The sequence below is a fragment of the Nansenia antarctica genome (assembly GCF_963989245.1).
Source record: "Nansenia antarctica genome assembly, chromosome: 9".
Taxonomy (NCBI): domain Eukaryota; kingdom Metazoa; phylum Chordata; class Actinopteri; order Argentiniformes; family Microstomatidae; genus Nansenia; species Nansenia antarctica.
Genome location: NC_137679.1, coordinates 32,085,505 through 32,103,893, shown reverse-complemented (window position 1 = coordinate 32,103,893; position 18,389 = coordinate 32,085,505). Strand labels below are relative to the sequence as shown.

The window sequence follows — 18,389 nt, the reverse complement described above, 5'->3', positions numbered from 1 at the left end:
TTAGGTAAATATAACACCACTACACTCCAAACCTAGTGTCTTTTCATGCCGATGGAACACTGTGCTTGTTCGTTGTGTGGGAGCTGTGTGTAGACTTTAAGTTACCAAATGAAATAACGAGTTTTAGAGATTGTGTTATGTGTAGACCACTGATTAATGATGTTGTTCTTACATTATAGATCCATATAAGGAGGAACCCTGGTTGGTGGCTAGGCCTCGAGAGTACCCCAGTACTGTGGGTAGACCTGTTGCTTCCTGTCTCAACAGATTCCACCTCCACCCTCCATGCTGCTTTTCTAAATGTATGCGGTTGTTTTTTTAGGGAATTTCTACTTGTATTGAGATAGAGACAGTAGAGATTGACAGGAAGGATGGGTGAGAGAGAGGAGGGAAGACATGCAAGATACTGTATGTCAAGGGTCAGAATCAAACCAGCAACCTTGCGATTATATGGTAAGCACATCAGTGTGCTACACCACTAAGCACCCCTCGATGCTACTTTCCTTATCATCTTAGAATGTTCTATCTCTCAAGACCTCTGCGTTATTACTTGATTCGTCAGGGAAATCCAATCCTCTCTTAGCTCCTTACTGCCGCAATCTGGTCCATTATTCTCATTTAAGCATTCAACCTTCAAGATAAGGAACAGATTATCACACTCACATTCCCACGTTTTTAATGATGTTATGTCATTTTAGCTATGGTTTGTCTTTTGGTCTTCTTGACAACATTGTCTTTGGAGATTTTCTTTTTTTATATTGTCTTCAGAATGTATTCCAAAATGTATTCAATTTCTATTACAGTTTGTCACATGACTAAAATCCAGCAATTTGTATGTTTTTCATGAGCAAATACGTCATTATTGGAGCATGAGTGTGAATTGAAGTCATAGAGGCCACAAAAATGAGCACAGAATTCATTCGGTCCATCAGCTTTACCCTTGACTGCCCATCGGGATGCACTACTTGCATTGCACTTATGTCCACAAGCAGATGCACACCGCAGACCGGATTACATCTGCAACCCTTATGTCCAGTATTTCAAAACTTTTAATCTAGATCAGAATTATTATTTTTTACTATCCAGGATCAGATCTATGTAACACATTCTGAGTAGTAGGCTTATTGTGGAAATCAGCCAGCTCAATCTGATCCTGGATAGCAAAAACATTTATTCTGATCCAGATTAAACATGTTTGAAATACTGGGGCCTGGTGACAGGGCAATGGAAGAAGATATTGTGGATATTTGTGATCTGTCTTGTGAGGTGACTTGGTTAAATCTGGTTACTTCCAGTTTTAGCAAAGTAGGCTAAATCTCATCTGAATTGGTCATCCTGGTGAACCCTCTATCGTCCTTGACTTGTCATTTAAAAATACTTTAAAAAGGGTTAGAGATGACATTATCCAATAGGAACATCGATTCAACTGGTGCTCAATGCAGAAAATAAATTTCTAAAAAAAGTACCGTAATGTATGTCTCTCTGAAGTTGAACAATAGCCGTTTGCCAACTAGATCCTTAAAGTTTCTGTTCTCACTTCATGACTTGGGAGATCTAGAATAACTAAATGCCTAATCATAAATTCTTTGTCAGGCCCTGAGAAACCCATTAAATACATTAGATTAAGATACGGTTAATATATGCATGCACATGTTGAATGTCAGTGTGCAGAATAGTGTATGCATATTTCTCATACATACAAAGGAAGCCCACTGGTGGCAATGGTGGGTTTTGAACGTACGATTTATTCTCTCCTTAACTCACCAACTGCCAAAGAGTTCCGGAACATTCACCACCTAGTGCAAAGTGTTTTATGTGGTATTTACCTAGCAACAATACTTTGATTGGCTACTGTTGTATATTTTCGTCTTCTGATGATTGTCAAAAATGAGGAAAAGTTCTGAGCAAAGATTAAGACTGTTTATTCAAAAAAGTCAGCAATCAGGTCATCACAGGATCAGGTCATCGACAACAGGCATCACGGTGGGGGTTTCCGAGGACAAAGAGAGCGATCCTTCTGTCTCTCCAAGTTTTATACCTCCCCAGCTCACCTTTGAGCCAACCCCTTCCTCCTCAGCCTTTGCCCCAATAAGGAGCTGATCGATCGTTCCTCAACCTCTGTGTGTGTGTGTGTATGTGTGTGCGCGTGCGTGTGCGTGCCTGTGTGGGTGTGTGTGTGTCTGACCATGTGGTCTGTCGCAAGACCCCCTTGTTTCAGAGAAAGGGAGCGGTCAGGCAAGTACTGCAAGTATTTACAAGAAAGTTGCCTTGGGACAAGGCGTCTGCCAAATGCCAACAATGTAAATGTAAATATTACAAAGCCCCATACAAATTCATGGTATGTGTGTGTTTCAAGTAATTTAAACTTAGTCAGGAGGGGTGAGACTCAAAGTATGTGTGTGGTTGCTTACAATGGTCCCAACCCGTATGGGCGCCTTGCTGGCTGCCATAAAACCCCCTTGGGCCCTAATGCAATTCATGGTAAAATACACCACACTACAAAATGAAGCATCATAATAAACCCCTCAAAAAAAGTTCGGAAACGCTTTTTTTGTTGATTATTCCTCCCCTTTAATAATACCAATTGGTATTGTATTTTATATCGTTGGAAAGCCTGATTAGTCACCTTTACAACGAGGTACAACTTGTAAGGATCATGCATTCGTGGAATGAGCAACACAGATAAACGTGTGGGTAGCGGCCCAAAAATATTTGCCAAAATCCCCTATATTCTTCTGTTGGTATTCACTCTCGTTTTGAGTTGCTTGGTGGATTGGATGATTGCACTCTCCCACAGTAATAAGGAAAAAACAACACATGTTGGCCATTTTTACACTTTTACATTGTCAGGGACCTCAGTAGTGTGTGGAAGATCCATACGCAGTCACAACAGCTTGGCACCTCCTCCTCATGCTGGTCACCAGCCTGGTCACACACTGCTGTGGGACGGCATCCCATTCCTCAACTAGGATTTGCCGCAAGTCAGCCAACATGGTTGCGTTGGTCACTCTGGCACGTACAGCACGCCCAAGCTGATCCCACAAGTGTTCAATTGGGTTGAGGTCTGGACTCACGGCAGGCCATTCCACCCTCTCCACTCCCAAATACTGGAGGTGCTCTGTGATGATCCTGGCTCTGTGGGGGCGAGCGTTGTCATCATGGAGGATGGAGTTAGGTCCCAGATTCTGGAGATATGGGATCGCCACTGGCCCCAGAATATCATTCCTGTCAATTAGGTGCCATTCAGGTGCCAGTCACACACCTGTGACTGACATACACCTGCCAGCACTTGAAGCTCAAAACGAGAGTGAATACCTACCAACAGAAGAATATTGCAGGGGATTTTGGCAATTTTTGGGGGGCCGCTACCCACACGTTTAGCTGTGTTACTCATTCCATGAATGTATGATCCTTTTTGAGGGGTTTATATGCATTTCTGGTGAATAAAGTCACCCATGGCACTCTTGTTGACAATTTTGGGTCGACTTTATTAATCCTCAACACTGAATGAATGAATGAATGAATGAATGGTCTTTATTGTCATTAATATAGTACAGGTACCATACAACGAAATTTGGGAGGGGGGGCTCCCCTGGTGCTAGGAAAAAAATACTAAAAACAAGAAGGGAAAAGACCTGGTTTACATAAATAAAGGCTATATACACTATCCACTATACTATACTATACAAATAAAACACTGCGCTGTACTCTATGCTATGCTATAAATATCCTAACATTTCCTATCTCTGAACCTTATGTGCACGAGGGTTGTCATATTGCACATAGTATTATTGCACATTCATTTAAAGTGTCGCAGTTTGCAGGTTTGAAATGTTCACAGTTGTGTTACAGTATTGCACTTGATTACAATCTAGTAGCTGCCATCAAATTGTCTAGATTGTCCAGGGCCTAGAACCTAGGTCGTTGCTGTGTTCAGGGCCTGAATGGCCCTAGGGTAGAAGCTGAGCTTCAGTCTATTTGTCCTTGCGGACATGGTCCTGAACCGCCTGCCCGAGGGCAGCCGAACAAAGTGTTCGTTCCCAGGGTGGGATGGGTCTCTGGAGATCTTGGAGGCCTTCCTGAGGCAGCGTGTGTTGTACAGCTCTTCCAGAGAGGGGAGGGGGGCGCCGATGAATGAGTTAATACTGGACCAAATACTGGTTAATACTGGACCAAATACTGCGGAGTCAGTAGAAAATGGTTACTTTGATCTTTCTAACTGTGTACACTTGTATCCATGGGGACTTACAATAAATAAAATTGTCTGAATGTAAGTGAATCATTGTAGGTGAATCATCTATTCATCACAGTATGTTTGACAATCACATAATTGCAAGGAAAAGTGGCATTGGACATCATGTGGTTTATTTAGTCATGGCCACTCGGTCTTTCCACTAAGCGAGCAGGTGTAAGTCTTGAGCTAGATACAGATGCAGATTATTATTATTATGTAAGCCATTTCTCTGGCTGTGGCGGTTTTCTAACACACAGCACAGCATGCAACCCAAGAGCATTATCAAACACTGAAACTTGATCATGCAGAGGTTCAACATGAGCATCATTACACACACTGAGGATTAGGGTGAAAATCTGCACAGAATCCGAATCCGAATAGATTCTTCTCAAGAGTACACAAGAGTAGAATTCTTTGGCTTTGGTCCTCAACATTAACATTGCATTATCAAGATACAAAATCACAATAATAAGTAAAGTAAATAAGTAAAATAAGTAATACTACAATAATAAAGTAAAGTGATGGTACTACAGTGGCTTCGAGTGCACAGTGTGTGTGTGTGTGTGTGTGTGTGTGTGTGTGTGTGTGTGTGTGTGTGTGTGTGTGTGTGTGTGTGTATGTGTGTGTGTGTGTGTGTGTGTGTGTGTGTGTGTGTGTGTGTGTGTCATAAGGTGGCCGTGACCACTTCTGGAGATTATCTAAATTGTGACCAAATTCTAGAAACATCAGTCAGCAGTTCAATTACTTTGAGTGTGTCATTCATTTACATATTGGCTAATCCATTCAATCAGTTAGTCGTCATCAAGCATGTTAACAGATGGATTTGTTCATTGGAGTATATAACAATATTTTAGAACACTTCAGGCTAAGAAAGAAGAGGGTGTTCTGATTTGAGGTAGTTCACCTGCACTGTAAATTCAAAAGAAAAAGTTACACTTTACAGTACAGTATGTGTGTGGTATTCACTAAGCTTAGAAAGTACCTCTTCTTGCCTAACTTTCTCCGTATGTATCAGCTGCAATACGACTGGGCCGTAAAGTAACATTCCTCTGCCTTTACCTCCCAAAATTACATTAGTAATACAAAACATTGTTCAATGTTTACTGATCATATCAGATTATTTAGGCTATTAGTTTGCCTCTGCATGAAAGACAGAGTGTCAGCCATTTGAATTACCAAAAGCCATTCTTAAAGCCTGAACCAAATGCAACATTAATTCGTTTTAAACCTGGTTTGTATGGCCGCTTCCATGTCTAAGGACTTGAGGGAGACAGGCCTATGACAGGATATAATCAAAATTGGTTTTGTCCCCCAAAATATAATTATATGGTGTTTTATATCAGGGTAGGATTTCTGTAGACCTTTTTGGTCGTCTGTTGAAGGACTGTCCCAGACACACTAAGCACCTGGCGTGGCGGATCAACCCCTGGCATGTGTCTGTGTGGATGTCGTCACACACCTCCTTTGCCTGAAAAGTATATACAGTACAGTATACAGTAGATACAGTATAGGCTACACATATTTCATAAATGTAAGACAAAACAACATTACAAACATACTTATATTTCTCTAAGCACTAATAGATAGCCATAGAAACCATGAAGTTACATTACTGTAATAACTGTAGAGAATACAGAAGATTACTGAAGTGGTTACTTACCTACTCTCATTTCTAAATGCCCAGATAACCGAAGAGGCTCAAATTCGTCTGGACTCGCTGCCCAGCTTCAGTCATTGTTAGGCCATGATTGAGTACATGGTCAACCAAAGTTGCGTGGATTTCATTAGACATATCCTCTTCCTCCTCCTCTTCCTCTCTGTTCTCCATGCTGCTCCACTCTTTCCCCCAACACAGTGGAGGTCACCGGAGGCCTCTTTTATGCTCTGACACATGATTGAAGTGTTTTGCCAATTGAGTTTGAACAGAGAAGTGAGTGAGACCAATTGGTAATTAGGATGTGGCAATTTGAAAGTCAGTGTTTTATAGGTGAACAAAGTATGCTAAGTTATGCGATTTGTGCTTAGAGATTTGCAAAAATGTGATTTAGAATTTCTATTTGAGTGAAAACAATGAAATTGTGCTTAGAGTTTAGCAGTCTGGAGTCTTGTTGATGAGCTTCGAATTCTCAGACGTGTGCATGGTTCCATTTCTTGTGTGTGTATAAAATGGAGAAAATCTAATAACCTGAAAAAGACACCTGAGGCGTTCATGCAAATCACAGTTATTAAAATGAGTAATTATTTTCAGACAGAAAGAATATCTTCACACACAACAAAGGCAACAGACTTCTGTGTGGATAGAAGCCTCTGATTGACAGTGGCAGGTGTCTGTCTGCCTGGTGTTACTCTGTCTGCGGAGCCGAAACAGAAGATTAATGAACAGTTTTCAACTTCATTTTATAGCACTTAGTTGGCAGCTACTGCTATGAATTGCAAATCAGACTGTCTGTGATGTTGTCCATGGGGTTATAGTGACTATAGTGATTTCCTCTGGACATGTCCTCTTACCTGTAATTGCAGATGATGTGACACATGTGCATCTCTTCTAGATACTAGATGAAATGAGCCATCATCGGATGAGTCATCAACGTTGCAATACAGAAAATCAAAGCATAGATGATGAATGAAACTAGCCATTAAATATAATTTGACTAATCTGGGATCACTCTGGGTCATCACACACATGACCTAGAACATATTCAGTACTAATTACAGGGTGCTATGATGGCCTACATCTTGAGTTCTTCACTAGCTTCTTTCTTATTTAAAATGTTCTAACTATATCATTCCTAGACAGTACTCTCACAGAACAAATAAAATAAATCAAATGGCTAAATTAATGTACAGTAGGTACAGTAGATATTTAAAATCCATGACATTAGCTGAAGAGATATACATTTTCTTTCAAGGAGGGCATGTTTCTATAAATAGTCTACGGCATACCCTTCTGTCTTTACCACCAAGGGTTGAGTATGTTATTGTCCTCTTGAAGAACATGAAGTTGAACACTGCAGATGAAAATGACAATAGCAAACAAACTACAGCCATGGGAGCCTGGACAGTTAGTTATTCCTTCTAGAATATTACATATCCATTCCTTATCTTTATCCCTTTTCCAGAGCTATGCATTCATCCTAGTCACATGCCCACACATGCCCTTTGCAAACAACGCTGTTCCTCATCAGTGGTAATGTTCAGCCTGCCCTCCAGGGGCCTGGAGTGGCCCAGCACTGATACTGAAGTGTTTCCATAAGGACATCAGCATGGAATCGGTTGGCCTTCGTATGACCCCAAATTGACGTGTTTACAAATGCAGCTCAGCTGCTCGATATACTGTACTTATATATACTGTATATACTGTATACGATATACTCTCAGTGCCTAGAGGATACATGAATATACTGTACGTCTCCTCTCAGTGTCTAGAGGATACATGAATAATTCCAATATGTTATTGTTGCCTCCAGAGATTAGTTTAGAGAAAGAATGGACCCTGAATATGGATAGTAGAGCTGTATACTTTTATCCAAAGCGACTCACATTGCAGTGAGTGCTTACATTTCTCAGTGCATATGGTCCCATTGAACCCACAACCTAAGAGTTATTAGCGCAATGCTCTACCAACTGAGCCACAGAGGACCATTTTGTTGTCAAACAAACCATTTAAATAGAAGTGACAAGTATGGTTCATGGAAACATCAAAACATTCATTATCATAGTTCATATCATCCATGCTAGTTCATCGGGTGAATTTGTTTTTGTCTTTTTTCCCCCAAACAAACATATTAAGGTTAATTCACAACCTGAGGCAAATTCATGTACAGTATTGAACTTTTTTTTTTACACTGTATGGATGTTTGATATTGAAATGTGCTAGTAATTGACTGAACTCAATTGGTATTGAAATTCAATAATAACTCACTGAATACGAGACCTTGCATACAAAACACAGAATACATTATATGAAGATCGAAATTATATTATGGTACCATCAGTTTGCCCTCTCTTCATCATAACCTGCTTTCAGGGCTGGACTGATTGGGGTCCCTCTCTCCACTGTTATTGTCGACTGTCAGATAGCTGCTGTTGAAAGACTTGAGCCTGTCTGGTTCTCTCAAGTCACTGCTGGCCTGGCCAGGCCTGTCTCGGCTTACAGCCTCCTGCATCTTTAAGGGCAGAGATGTGGGAGAGCACCCCATAGACCCAGGTATGGCCGTATTATTCTCTAATTCGGACATTCTGGTTGTGCTGCGGTAGTATCGCTTCAGCCCCTTACGGAAATGGATGGTGAACAGGCCGTAGATGATGGGATCCAGGCAGGCGTTGAAAAGCCCGAAGATGAAAAGGATGTGGGTTAAGGAGTGAGAGACCTTCCCCTCCAGGTCATCAGGGAAGAACCAGTACCAGAGACCCAGGAGGTAGTACGGGGTCCAGCAAACAATAAAGGACATCACTATGACGATGCTCATTTTCAGAGTTTTCATGCGGGCCTTAGGGATGTTGTTCTTTGAACAACGTAGATGTACTTCATTGGATGATACTGAGGGACACAACAAGGCATGAATTAACATTCATTAACAAAAGTCACACTCCTGTAAATTGTGCAATTTACATGCACATGATTCCATAGAGAGTGGGCCACCTTCCTACAAAGGCGTGAACAATAAGCATTTTGGTATTTTCACATGCAAAAACTAGCTCTTGTTTCTATGATTTAGTATCTGCTATCATCAAAAGAGGACGTTCTGTTCTAGCAGGGTTACATAATTAGGCATCGTGCATCATTTATGTTGATTTTCTAGCTAAGAAGTAAACAACTTACAGTTTCCCATTGCCATTCGCTTGGAGATTTCTATGAGGATCCTGGTGTAGCAAGTGATCATTATGACCAGTGGCAGGAGGAACAGGCAGCAGAAGGTAAACATGTTGTAGACCGTCTCTTGCCAGTGAGTGGAAAAGCTCCCTCGTGTCGTGCACTGAGTGAAATCCTCAGGATACGTGATGGTCACGTTGTGGAAAATGAACATCTGAGGACACAAGCGGTCAAAATCAAAAACGTTTCGCAGTCTATTACACATGTTTTGGCTGCTCCTCTCTAGTTGGCTTAGAGGAGATAGATGCCATAGTAAATGCCACCATCTCATGTTTTGCCAAGTAATCAGCCATAGCCAAAAGAGAGATTCGGGAGCTACACAATTCTGTTATTACTGGATCTTATTATCAGTACACAAGAACTGCAGACAAGGCATGCTCCTGATGAAATTGCAGAGAATGATGCAACAATGATGCTAGAGAAATTATCTAAAATTCTTAAGTGTTGAGGCCATTAGAATGGGCGGTAAACTATGTGTCCTGCTTTCCTGTGATGTGCTGATTACACCTCTGTAAAGAACTATTAGTATTCGCTCAAACTGCTCAAGTGCTTCTCCAGGGATTTAATCAAAACGGTGACATAAACAACTAATTACACCTCCACTCATCAAGGGGTCTTGAACTGTACGCTCACAGAACACTTTATTAGGAACCTGTACACCTTCTCATTCATTCAGGTTGTGTAATGGTGTAGGGAATGTTTTCTTGGCACACTTTTGGCCCATACCACTCAATCATCGCTTGACTGCCACATTCTTCTTGAATGTGCATCCCTTCATGGCCACAATGGACCCATCTTCTAATGGCTACTTCCAGCATGATAATGCACCATGTCACAAAGCAAGGGTAATCTCAAACTGGTTTCATGAACATGACAATGAGTTCAGTGCTCTTCAGTGGCCTTCTCAGTCACCGGATCTGTATCCAATATAACACCTTTGGGATGTGGTAGAACGGGAGATTCCAAGCTTGAAAGTGCACCTGAAAAATCTTGTTCTAATTAACATTTGAATTGAGTTGTGGTGTTAAGATCTTGAAAAGGTCTCAGGTCTACTCTAAGGAACGGCCACTTCAAAGTCTCTGACCATTAACCTAGTGGTCCTACCATGGCTGTCCCTTTGCTTCAGTTTGCTTTAGTCAAAGGGCCAGCTTCACTTCAGTGGAACCCGGTGCAATGCAGTGTGATGAAACCAGGCAAGCAAAGCACTCTTGGCCCTTACCTGGGGTACTGACAGGACCACACTCATCGTCCACGCCACCATCAGCATGATTTTATTTTTTTTCTTGGCCTTGTTGATCGCTAGGGGGTCTAAGATAGCCGACTGCCGGTCCAAACTGATGACCACGGTCACAAAAGCACAGGAGTACATGGCCTGGAGTTTGAGGAACATCAACAGCCTGCAGGCAAAGTCTCCCGCCAACCACTGAACCGTGATGTTCCACACAGCGTCCACGGGCATCACAATGAAGGTGACCAGCAGGTCGGCCACGGTCAGGTTCATGATGAGCACCCTGACATGGGACTTGCGTTTGCATTTGCCATTGGCAGCCAACAACACTGCGATGTTACAGAAGGCGGAGACGACACACAGGATGAATGTGAAGATCACTCTGACTTTGGCTGCAGTGGAGAAAGTCGGCAGCTGGAGCCCATCGCCACCGGTTGACGTCCAATTGCAAAGAGTTGCAGACCATTCGCAGGTTGCGTTCAGCTCATATCCTGTCGCCTGGTGATACATGGTGACTGCAGTGTCACGTGACCTGACGTTCATTTTCTGACTTGCACATAGGAAGAAGAAGCATGCTGCTTAGCCCCCATGAAGTGCTGCGCTGTGGTAGCCTATTATTGGTATCAAGGCAACAAGTGGGAAACAAAATAAGGTAAAAGATGAATGAACCTCATGCCAAAATGCGGCACACAGTGTTAAGATATTCATCTGCATATATTATAAACAAACATATCCCATTTGTGAATAATACAACAGCCCAACAAGTATTAATCTAAATGTGAAGCATGTTTGTTAAGTGGGCTGATAGGAAAACATTACTACAAATCCATTGTGTAATCAAACACATCACATTCAGATCAGATCGCATGGAATATAGCCTAGTAAATGGCCTAGACAATTCTGTGGAAAGAATTATCTTTAATTGAAGTGACTGGCAGCATACTAAGTTGTAATGATGCCATTACGGTGGTGAGTCATTCTGTGATAAAGTAAATAAAGTATTATTTGGTGACTGTAGAACATATTGTCTATGACATCTGCCGAAAATATGTCCATGACTACTAATTGAGCTGAGCACAATGCCAGTGTAATTTGTCTATTGGCTAGGCAGGCACAATTCTTACTGACACGTGTGACTTTACATCAGACATAAAGAGACTTGAGACATAAATCAGCAGATTTGACAATGACAGTAGCTCAGTCAACGGCTAAATTGAATTTCACTTCCATATTACATTAATAATCCCTTGATTTGAATAATCACTGCCAACTAGGCTAGTCTTAATCATCTTCACATATTTTGATTCATTCGGAAATCCCCCTACTGCGACTGTGATAATGAACTATGCAATTCGAATTAAAAGTAGTATATTGCACTATAAAATAAGATGAATATAATACAGAAAGTGTCCCTTAGTAGCCAGGTACGCATCGATATCTTTAGAATTATGAACACATTTAAATGCAAAGGAAAGTCAGAAAACCCACGTCTGTACTGTATCCCCAAACCCGTTGGAGAGCCACGGTATCCTTTGAGCGCAGTCCACTCCTCAAACCGCCAAAGTGATTCAATTCAATTTATTTGGAACAACAAGCGAGCAGATGTCGACAAAAAGTCCGGAGTTAGTTTTGAGGCAGAATTCATTCATCTTCTCTGGTATGCGTGAACATAGTTGGAAGCAGAAAGCAAGGCTGCGCTCCTAGGACCGAGTCCGTGGTTTGCAACAGTACGGGGTGCGCGTCCGGCTGCTGTCAGTGCTTTAATGCAGCTTTATCTCTCTCTCCTCACGTAGGAATCCTTGGGGCGTGGTGAAGCATTGGAGTCATGTCACTTCAACCTCCTTTTTCAATGAGTAAGATAGAAAATGAATATAAAATGTTTTCTATGTATTTTATGTTTGTGCAGACATAGACATATTTGAAATGCACATTTTATGTAAAGGAAACATATTTATATGATTTTTGCATCTTTCAGTTACAGTTATACTATAACTGCTAGACTACTCCAGATATTGCATACATGCCCTACTCAACTCTTTGAATATCAGTCAATCTATCAATCAATCAATCAATCAATCAATCAAGTTTATTGGTATAGAGCGTTTAACATAGACAAATGTCACAAAGTGCTTCACAACGGGGGTTAAATATAAAAACGATTTCCTTATCAATGGTACTGGACATTATACCTTCTAGAGAGGGTGATCTTAGACAGCATCTTAGAAAGCTTTAAAAACGTTTCCACATGCATACAGTAGGGCATGCACAGGCATACAGTAGGCCTATGGACTTACAGTACCACATGAGATACCACATGAGATGAGTGTCAAAAATGGGTTGTCAGACATTCATGTTAGAACATATAATTCACTCTAACATGATCCCTCTCTCAGAACACAACAATTTGATTTCAATACTCAATAATCAGTATTTATGATTTCCATGGCTTCTGTCAAAACGGCATAACAACTTAACTACAACTGAATCATTTCCCATCATTTGCGACGGCCATAATTAGTTTGTTGTTTGTATCACATCTGTGACTGACAGCAGAACACACTGACTGAAGTGAACAAAAGAACAACATTTTCTCTCCAACAAGAGAAAACTGACTCCAAGATCAACATCCATCTCAAAGGTTTTTGCCTACGGCTATTAGGTAGAGGTTGTTGTGATGTTGTCCTTTGTATATTCTGTCTGTGTGAACCTGGCTGCAAAACTAATTTCCCATAGGGGACAATCAAGAAACCTTGAACCCCATCATATTGCCATTGAATTGAATGTTTTATGTGTTGTTATGTTGTTGTTGTTGCTGGGTAAAATAGGAAGTCATATGTTGTTCCCTGTTCAGGGCCGTGGTGTAACAGGGCAGAATGCCCCAGTACACTGTGTCTCTCTCTAATGATGTCACATTGCCTGACTGGGATATATATGGGACCTTTGGGCAGGAACTTGGAAATGGAACTGTCAGAACATGTGGTGTTTTCAAGGTCAATGGTGTTATATTGCCCAAATACAGCCAAGTTGCATCTGGGGTTCATAGAAAACTCCATATGATAGCTTTTCTAATGGCGAAGTGTGGGTTTCATTTGGTTGTACACCCACTTCACGTGTGTTTCTCTCCATTTTTTTTGTGATTTTACCTGGGAAAGTTGTATCGTACTGTAGGCTTTGGGATGGCTCTTGTTTGATGACCACTGAAATTGAAATTGGAGAGGGTCAGTGCCACTTCAGCTACCCATCAGTTGCTCATCCCTCGGCTGCTGGAGAGAGCCAACTCATCTAATACTGTCCATTGATACTGACACTATTCTGGCATTCCTGTCTTCTCTCATTACATCTCATACAGAGGCACAAAAGGAGCCCACACAACCCAATGAGCACCTCACTGGCCAAGGCTTCCCCTTTCAACTACCTCAGTCCTGCCATTTAATGTTGAACAGAGAGATACCTGTTCAGCTCAGCTATATGATAACGGGTGAGTCATTGTCCATAAGTTCATTATTAGCATAGTCCGTTGTTGAGGCTGAAAGTGGTTAATTTGAAGCGAGAATGTCAGCTGCTTGAGAGAGGACTGCCCTTACTCAGGCCTCAGGGGGTCATATATAATGAGGATCCTTTGTGGACAGGAGGGGTGTAAAGGTGGAGCAGGTTGAGGGTCAGCCTGATGCCATCATTATTTTCACGAATAATGTCATAGGAATGATTGATCAGATCACGTTGTGTAGGTGCCTACAGTGCGTGCATTTACATGAACATTAAAATTGTTGCCATTTAGCAGACGCCTTTATCCAAAGCTACTTACAACAAATACAGTACATTTGTCTAAGTGAGTAAGTCATCTATCCATCAGTCTTAGCAAGAAAATGTAATCTATGCTCGGGCCAGAGGCCATTGGCAGTCATAATGCTAAAAGATGGAAGATTTCTTTTTTTTGTATTTAATAATTTATCGCTATAGGTTGGCCTGCTGTTTTTAGAGGGCTTTCAAATAACTTTTTGTGGATAGGTCCAAACAGGAGGTTTCTGAAGATCCTGCGGGCCTCCAGAGGCACAACCGAGAGCATTCTGACTGGGTGCATCACTACTTGGCATGGCAACTGCACTGCCCTCAACCGCAGAGCGCTACAGAGGGTGTTACAAACAGCCGAGTGCATCAGTGGATGTGAGCTTCCCTCCATCCAGGACATATACAACAAACGGTGTGTCAGCAAAGCCCGTAGGATCATCAAAGATCCCAGCCACCCCAACCACAGTCTGTTTGAACCGATGCCGTGCAAAAGGTGTAGCCTCTTCTGGAGCCTCAAGGCCAAAAGTCAGAGGCAACAGCTACTTCCCCCAGACGATCAGGCTCATGAACAAGCCTATGGACAATTGACTATCATCCACAAGCACATCCCATGCATACGGACTACCTAAGCTTCAGCTCACAGTCTCTTTACTACTGTCACTTATGCCCTGTACTATTGACACTTTTTATTGAATTTATGCCTAGTGCCTTATTGTCTACAAATGGCAAGATACTGCTAATTGTAAATAATTGTATTTGTCACTTATGTCCTGTAGTATTGTCACTTTTTTAATTATCTTGAATTATGCCTATTGTGCTACAATGTCAGGAACCGAAGCCTAAGAATGTTACTCTCTTACACTTGTGTAATATGACATAACAATAAACTTGATACTTGAAACTTTTCGTGTTGGGGAATCCCCAGGCAGAGCTGCTGGGTACCCCTGGGGAAACTTGGATGGGGAAAGCTGCCACTGTTTTTGTCAGAAGGATGATGGAGGGATGGGCTGGTTGTTGCTGTCTAGCCAAGCCTCGCTGCTGTAGTCATGCAAAAGCCGACCAGCTGTGGATGATTATATTTCTTCATGTCTGAGTTGTATCATCAAGTTTCTCAAGGCAGCAACACATTAATCTCCCTTAAGGCAAGTCCCTGCATCATCCTAAGTCAACCTGCAATCTACTGTGTGTAACCAGAGAAATGGGGAGTCAATGTGACAGAGTGGCATTTCCACCAATTCCATTCACTTTGCACTTCGATTGCCTAATCAGTCAGTTGTCTGTTCTGTGTCTGTTGATAGGCAGAGCAATCGAGTGGTGGTTGACATGGGCAGGTGGAAGAGGTAATGTTAATTAAATCTCATCCACGGTATAGAATACCCATAAGTACGTCTGTATACAGGAGAGGACTGTGAGTCGATCTATTGGTTTGTGCAGTAATTTACACTTTTTGAGAATAGTAAATAGCTCATTCTCATTCTGAAGATGACGAGCTTCAATTGTCAATGGGTATGAAATTAATTGTTGAAATGTCTTTCAACAGTATAAGTGGACACTCAAAATGTTTCTCTCGTCTACATTGACCTTTTCAAATAGGGGCTCTGAACAGCTGAACATGTTGACATATGTATTTGTGTATGTTTTGTGTAGGTCTATATGTTCTATAGGATTCGTTTATGGTTGGTCTATTGTTGGCCATGTGGCATCTCCACATCGAGAAATCACATTGCCTTGGGCTATTGACAAGCATATGTATGACAAGCTCTATATATATTTTTATGGAAATGGCACATTGAGTTAAAAGGATGACTTTACTGACCCATTAGTAATGCAATTACGCCGTCAAATTTCACAAAAGGTCTGAGGAAAACCCTCTCAACGACTAAAAGAACCCAGATGGAATGGCAGAAAGGACTTATCCCATTAGCTGACGCCTTTGCTACCAGACCAAAGAGAAAAAGAAAGAAGACATTTGCCGTGACTCGTTGGCCATGTGTTGTATATACAGTATTGATCAGGTGTTGCACCCTCTATGGCAAATCCTTTGTCTATTTGTTCATTAAAGGCCACATAACAGTCAGTACAATGAGAAAGCCTTGCACATGACCTATATGGGAAAGTCTTATCAATATAAAAGGACAAAAAAAAAAGGCAGCATGCTTTCTTTACATGTAGGCTGTCAGTCGATTCCAAAAAAAATATATATTACGCTTTTTCTCCATTGTATACACACAAGAATATGCACAACAAGACTCCAGACTGCTAAACTCTAAGCACAGTTCCATTGATTTCACTCAAACAGAAATTCAAAATGAAAAAGTTTTGCAAAACTGTAAGCACAAATCGCAGCATTTTGCACACTTTGTTCACCTGGAAAACACTTACCTTCAAAATGTCACACCCTAATTACCATGTCACACTCTAATTACCAAATGACACACCCTAATTATTCACTCACTTCTTACCTGTTCAAACTGGCAAAACACTTCAATCATGTGTCAGAGCATAAAAGAGGCCTCAGGTGACCTCTACTGATGGGCCATACATACCATGTTTGTTTTCTTGTGTTTACACATAGTTATTTGAATAAACATGTAAGTTAACTTATGTTACGTCATGTTAGTCGTTTTTGGTACCTGTTTTATATTTTTTGTAGCCATGTGTGAGGTTACGTTTGTATTGCTCTTTTCACAGTTTGGCATTGTGCAGTCCTGAACGGCGAGTGTTGTGTATGTAATGCACATGTGCATGTGGAGCTAGGCTACATTTTCCCTGGTAGGTTTAGTGGCTTATCTCCTGTCAAAAAAAAATTTTGGTGTTGCCCGTGCGGCTGAGAGCAGTTGTCTCGGGTGTGTAAGAACCCGCTACACTATAAGAACCCGACGCCAGTGCAACACTGAAGAGCCAGGCAAAGAGTATGTAGTTCATGGTTAGGCAGTTTAGGCTGGGGAAAAAGCTCCCTTTTGACCTATGGTGTAGTAGCATTTTGGGTACTGCTAATGTTAAATAGTATACTGATGCATTGAGCTTGTTAAAATGAATGAAAACAGAGGCGTAGTTAAGATTTTGAAACATTGGGGACTAAGGAAACAGAAAACTAATTATTTGCAACGTGGCCACATAGTGAACACTGCTTCATAAAACTTCAATGACAATGGCTCAGGAGCGTCTCAATGGACTTGCATTAATGAGCATCAATCGTGAGGTTTCTAGGCAGATATCACTTGATGATGCCATAGATGACCTTGCAGCAAGGAAGTCCAGACGTGTCCGATTTTAAGGATATGTAGGCTACCTGATGGCTGAGGGATCCAGGGTCCTCCACACTGGGAACTGTCTGTAGGCTGCATCAGAAGGAGAACTGTTGTTGGCCTGAATGGGCCCTATGGAAGGCGGAGGAGTCCCTCCAACTCCAAAGTTTTGGGTTTTAAACCAAGTACTATTGCACATATGTTCTAATATGTATATTTGTAGCTTGTTTTCTGATTGCACTATTAATGTTTGAATATGTTTATTTGTACCTTGTTTTCTGATTTCTGTAAAAAAAATATAAAATACAAATTGTCTTGAAACCATTGTTGTCCATATTTTGTTCTGTATGTAAAATTTAAATTTGAAAGCTTTTTTTTCATGTACATAGCAACTTTAATATATATCACCTTTGGTGTATGTACCTATATATTGTACCTTCACCAGATTTTAAAAAAGGTATATTTTTGTGGATTATTGTCAAGTTTACAAGGCATCGTCCTTTTTTTGGGTCATGTATTCACTGGGTAATATTTACTATTTTGTTAAGTATGCTGTACTCAAAATGGAAGCATTGTAGTGTATATATGTGTACGCGTATGTATGTATGTGTATGGGTATATATATATATAATGTGTAATTTATGTTTGTTTGTCTCTTGTATGTGGGTATTGTGGAGGTTTGTTTTGTTGATTCAATGTAGTGTTATATGTATTGTGTAAAAAAAAAAAAAGTGAAAAAAGTAAAAAAAAAAAATGGAAGCATTGGTAACCAGTTTTACAGAGTCAGTGGATGGTAAAAGTATGTTCTTAAAACGTGTAATGATAGTGCTATTTGGTCACGTGTCAATGTTTTCTTTTTGTAATGGAGAATTGATCCACTTGTGATGAAATGGTTTCAACTGAACTGTGATAGTTTACCTGACAACGATAGTGGTGAGATTTTGGCTTGGGTGCTTATTCTGGCAACTCAGTCAATTAATTCTCCACATACTGTGTAGGGTTTCATCTTAAAACAGT

The 18,389-nt window shown here is 41.0% G+C and overlaps 1 protein-coding gene across 1 annotated transcript; it reads right to left on the bottom strand.

Moving 5' to 3' along the window:
• Positions 1-8,244: 8,244 nt before the first annotated feature.
• On the bottom strand, positions 8,245-10,845 carry LOC308165542 (putative gonadotropin-releasing hormone II receptor; the record flags this gene model as incomplete). Its single annotated transcript, XM_080539692.1, has 3 exons — positions 8,245-8,774; positions 9,057-9,261; positions 10,327-10,845. The coding sequence occupies 3 exons, from the start codon at positions 10,843-10,845 to the stop codon at positions 8,245-8,247; spliced, it is 1,254 nt and encodes a 417-aa protein (XP_080395818.1).
• Between the last annotated feature and the right edge of the window lie 7,544 nt (positions 10,846-18,389).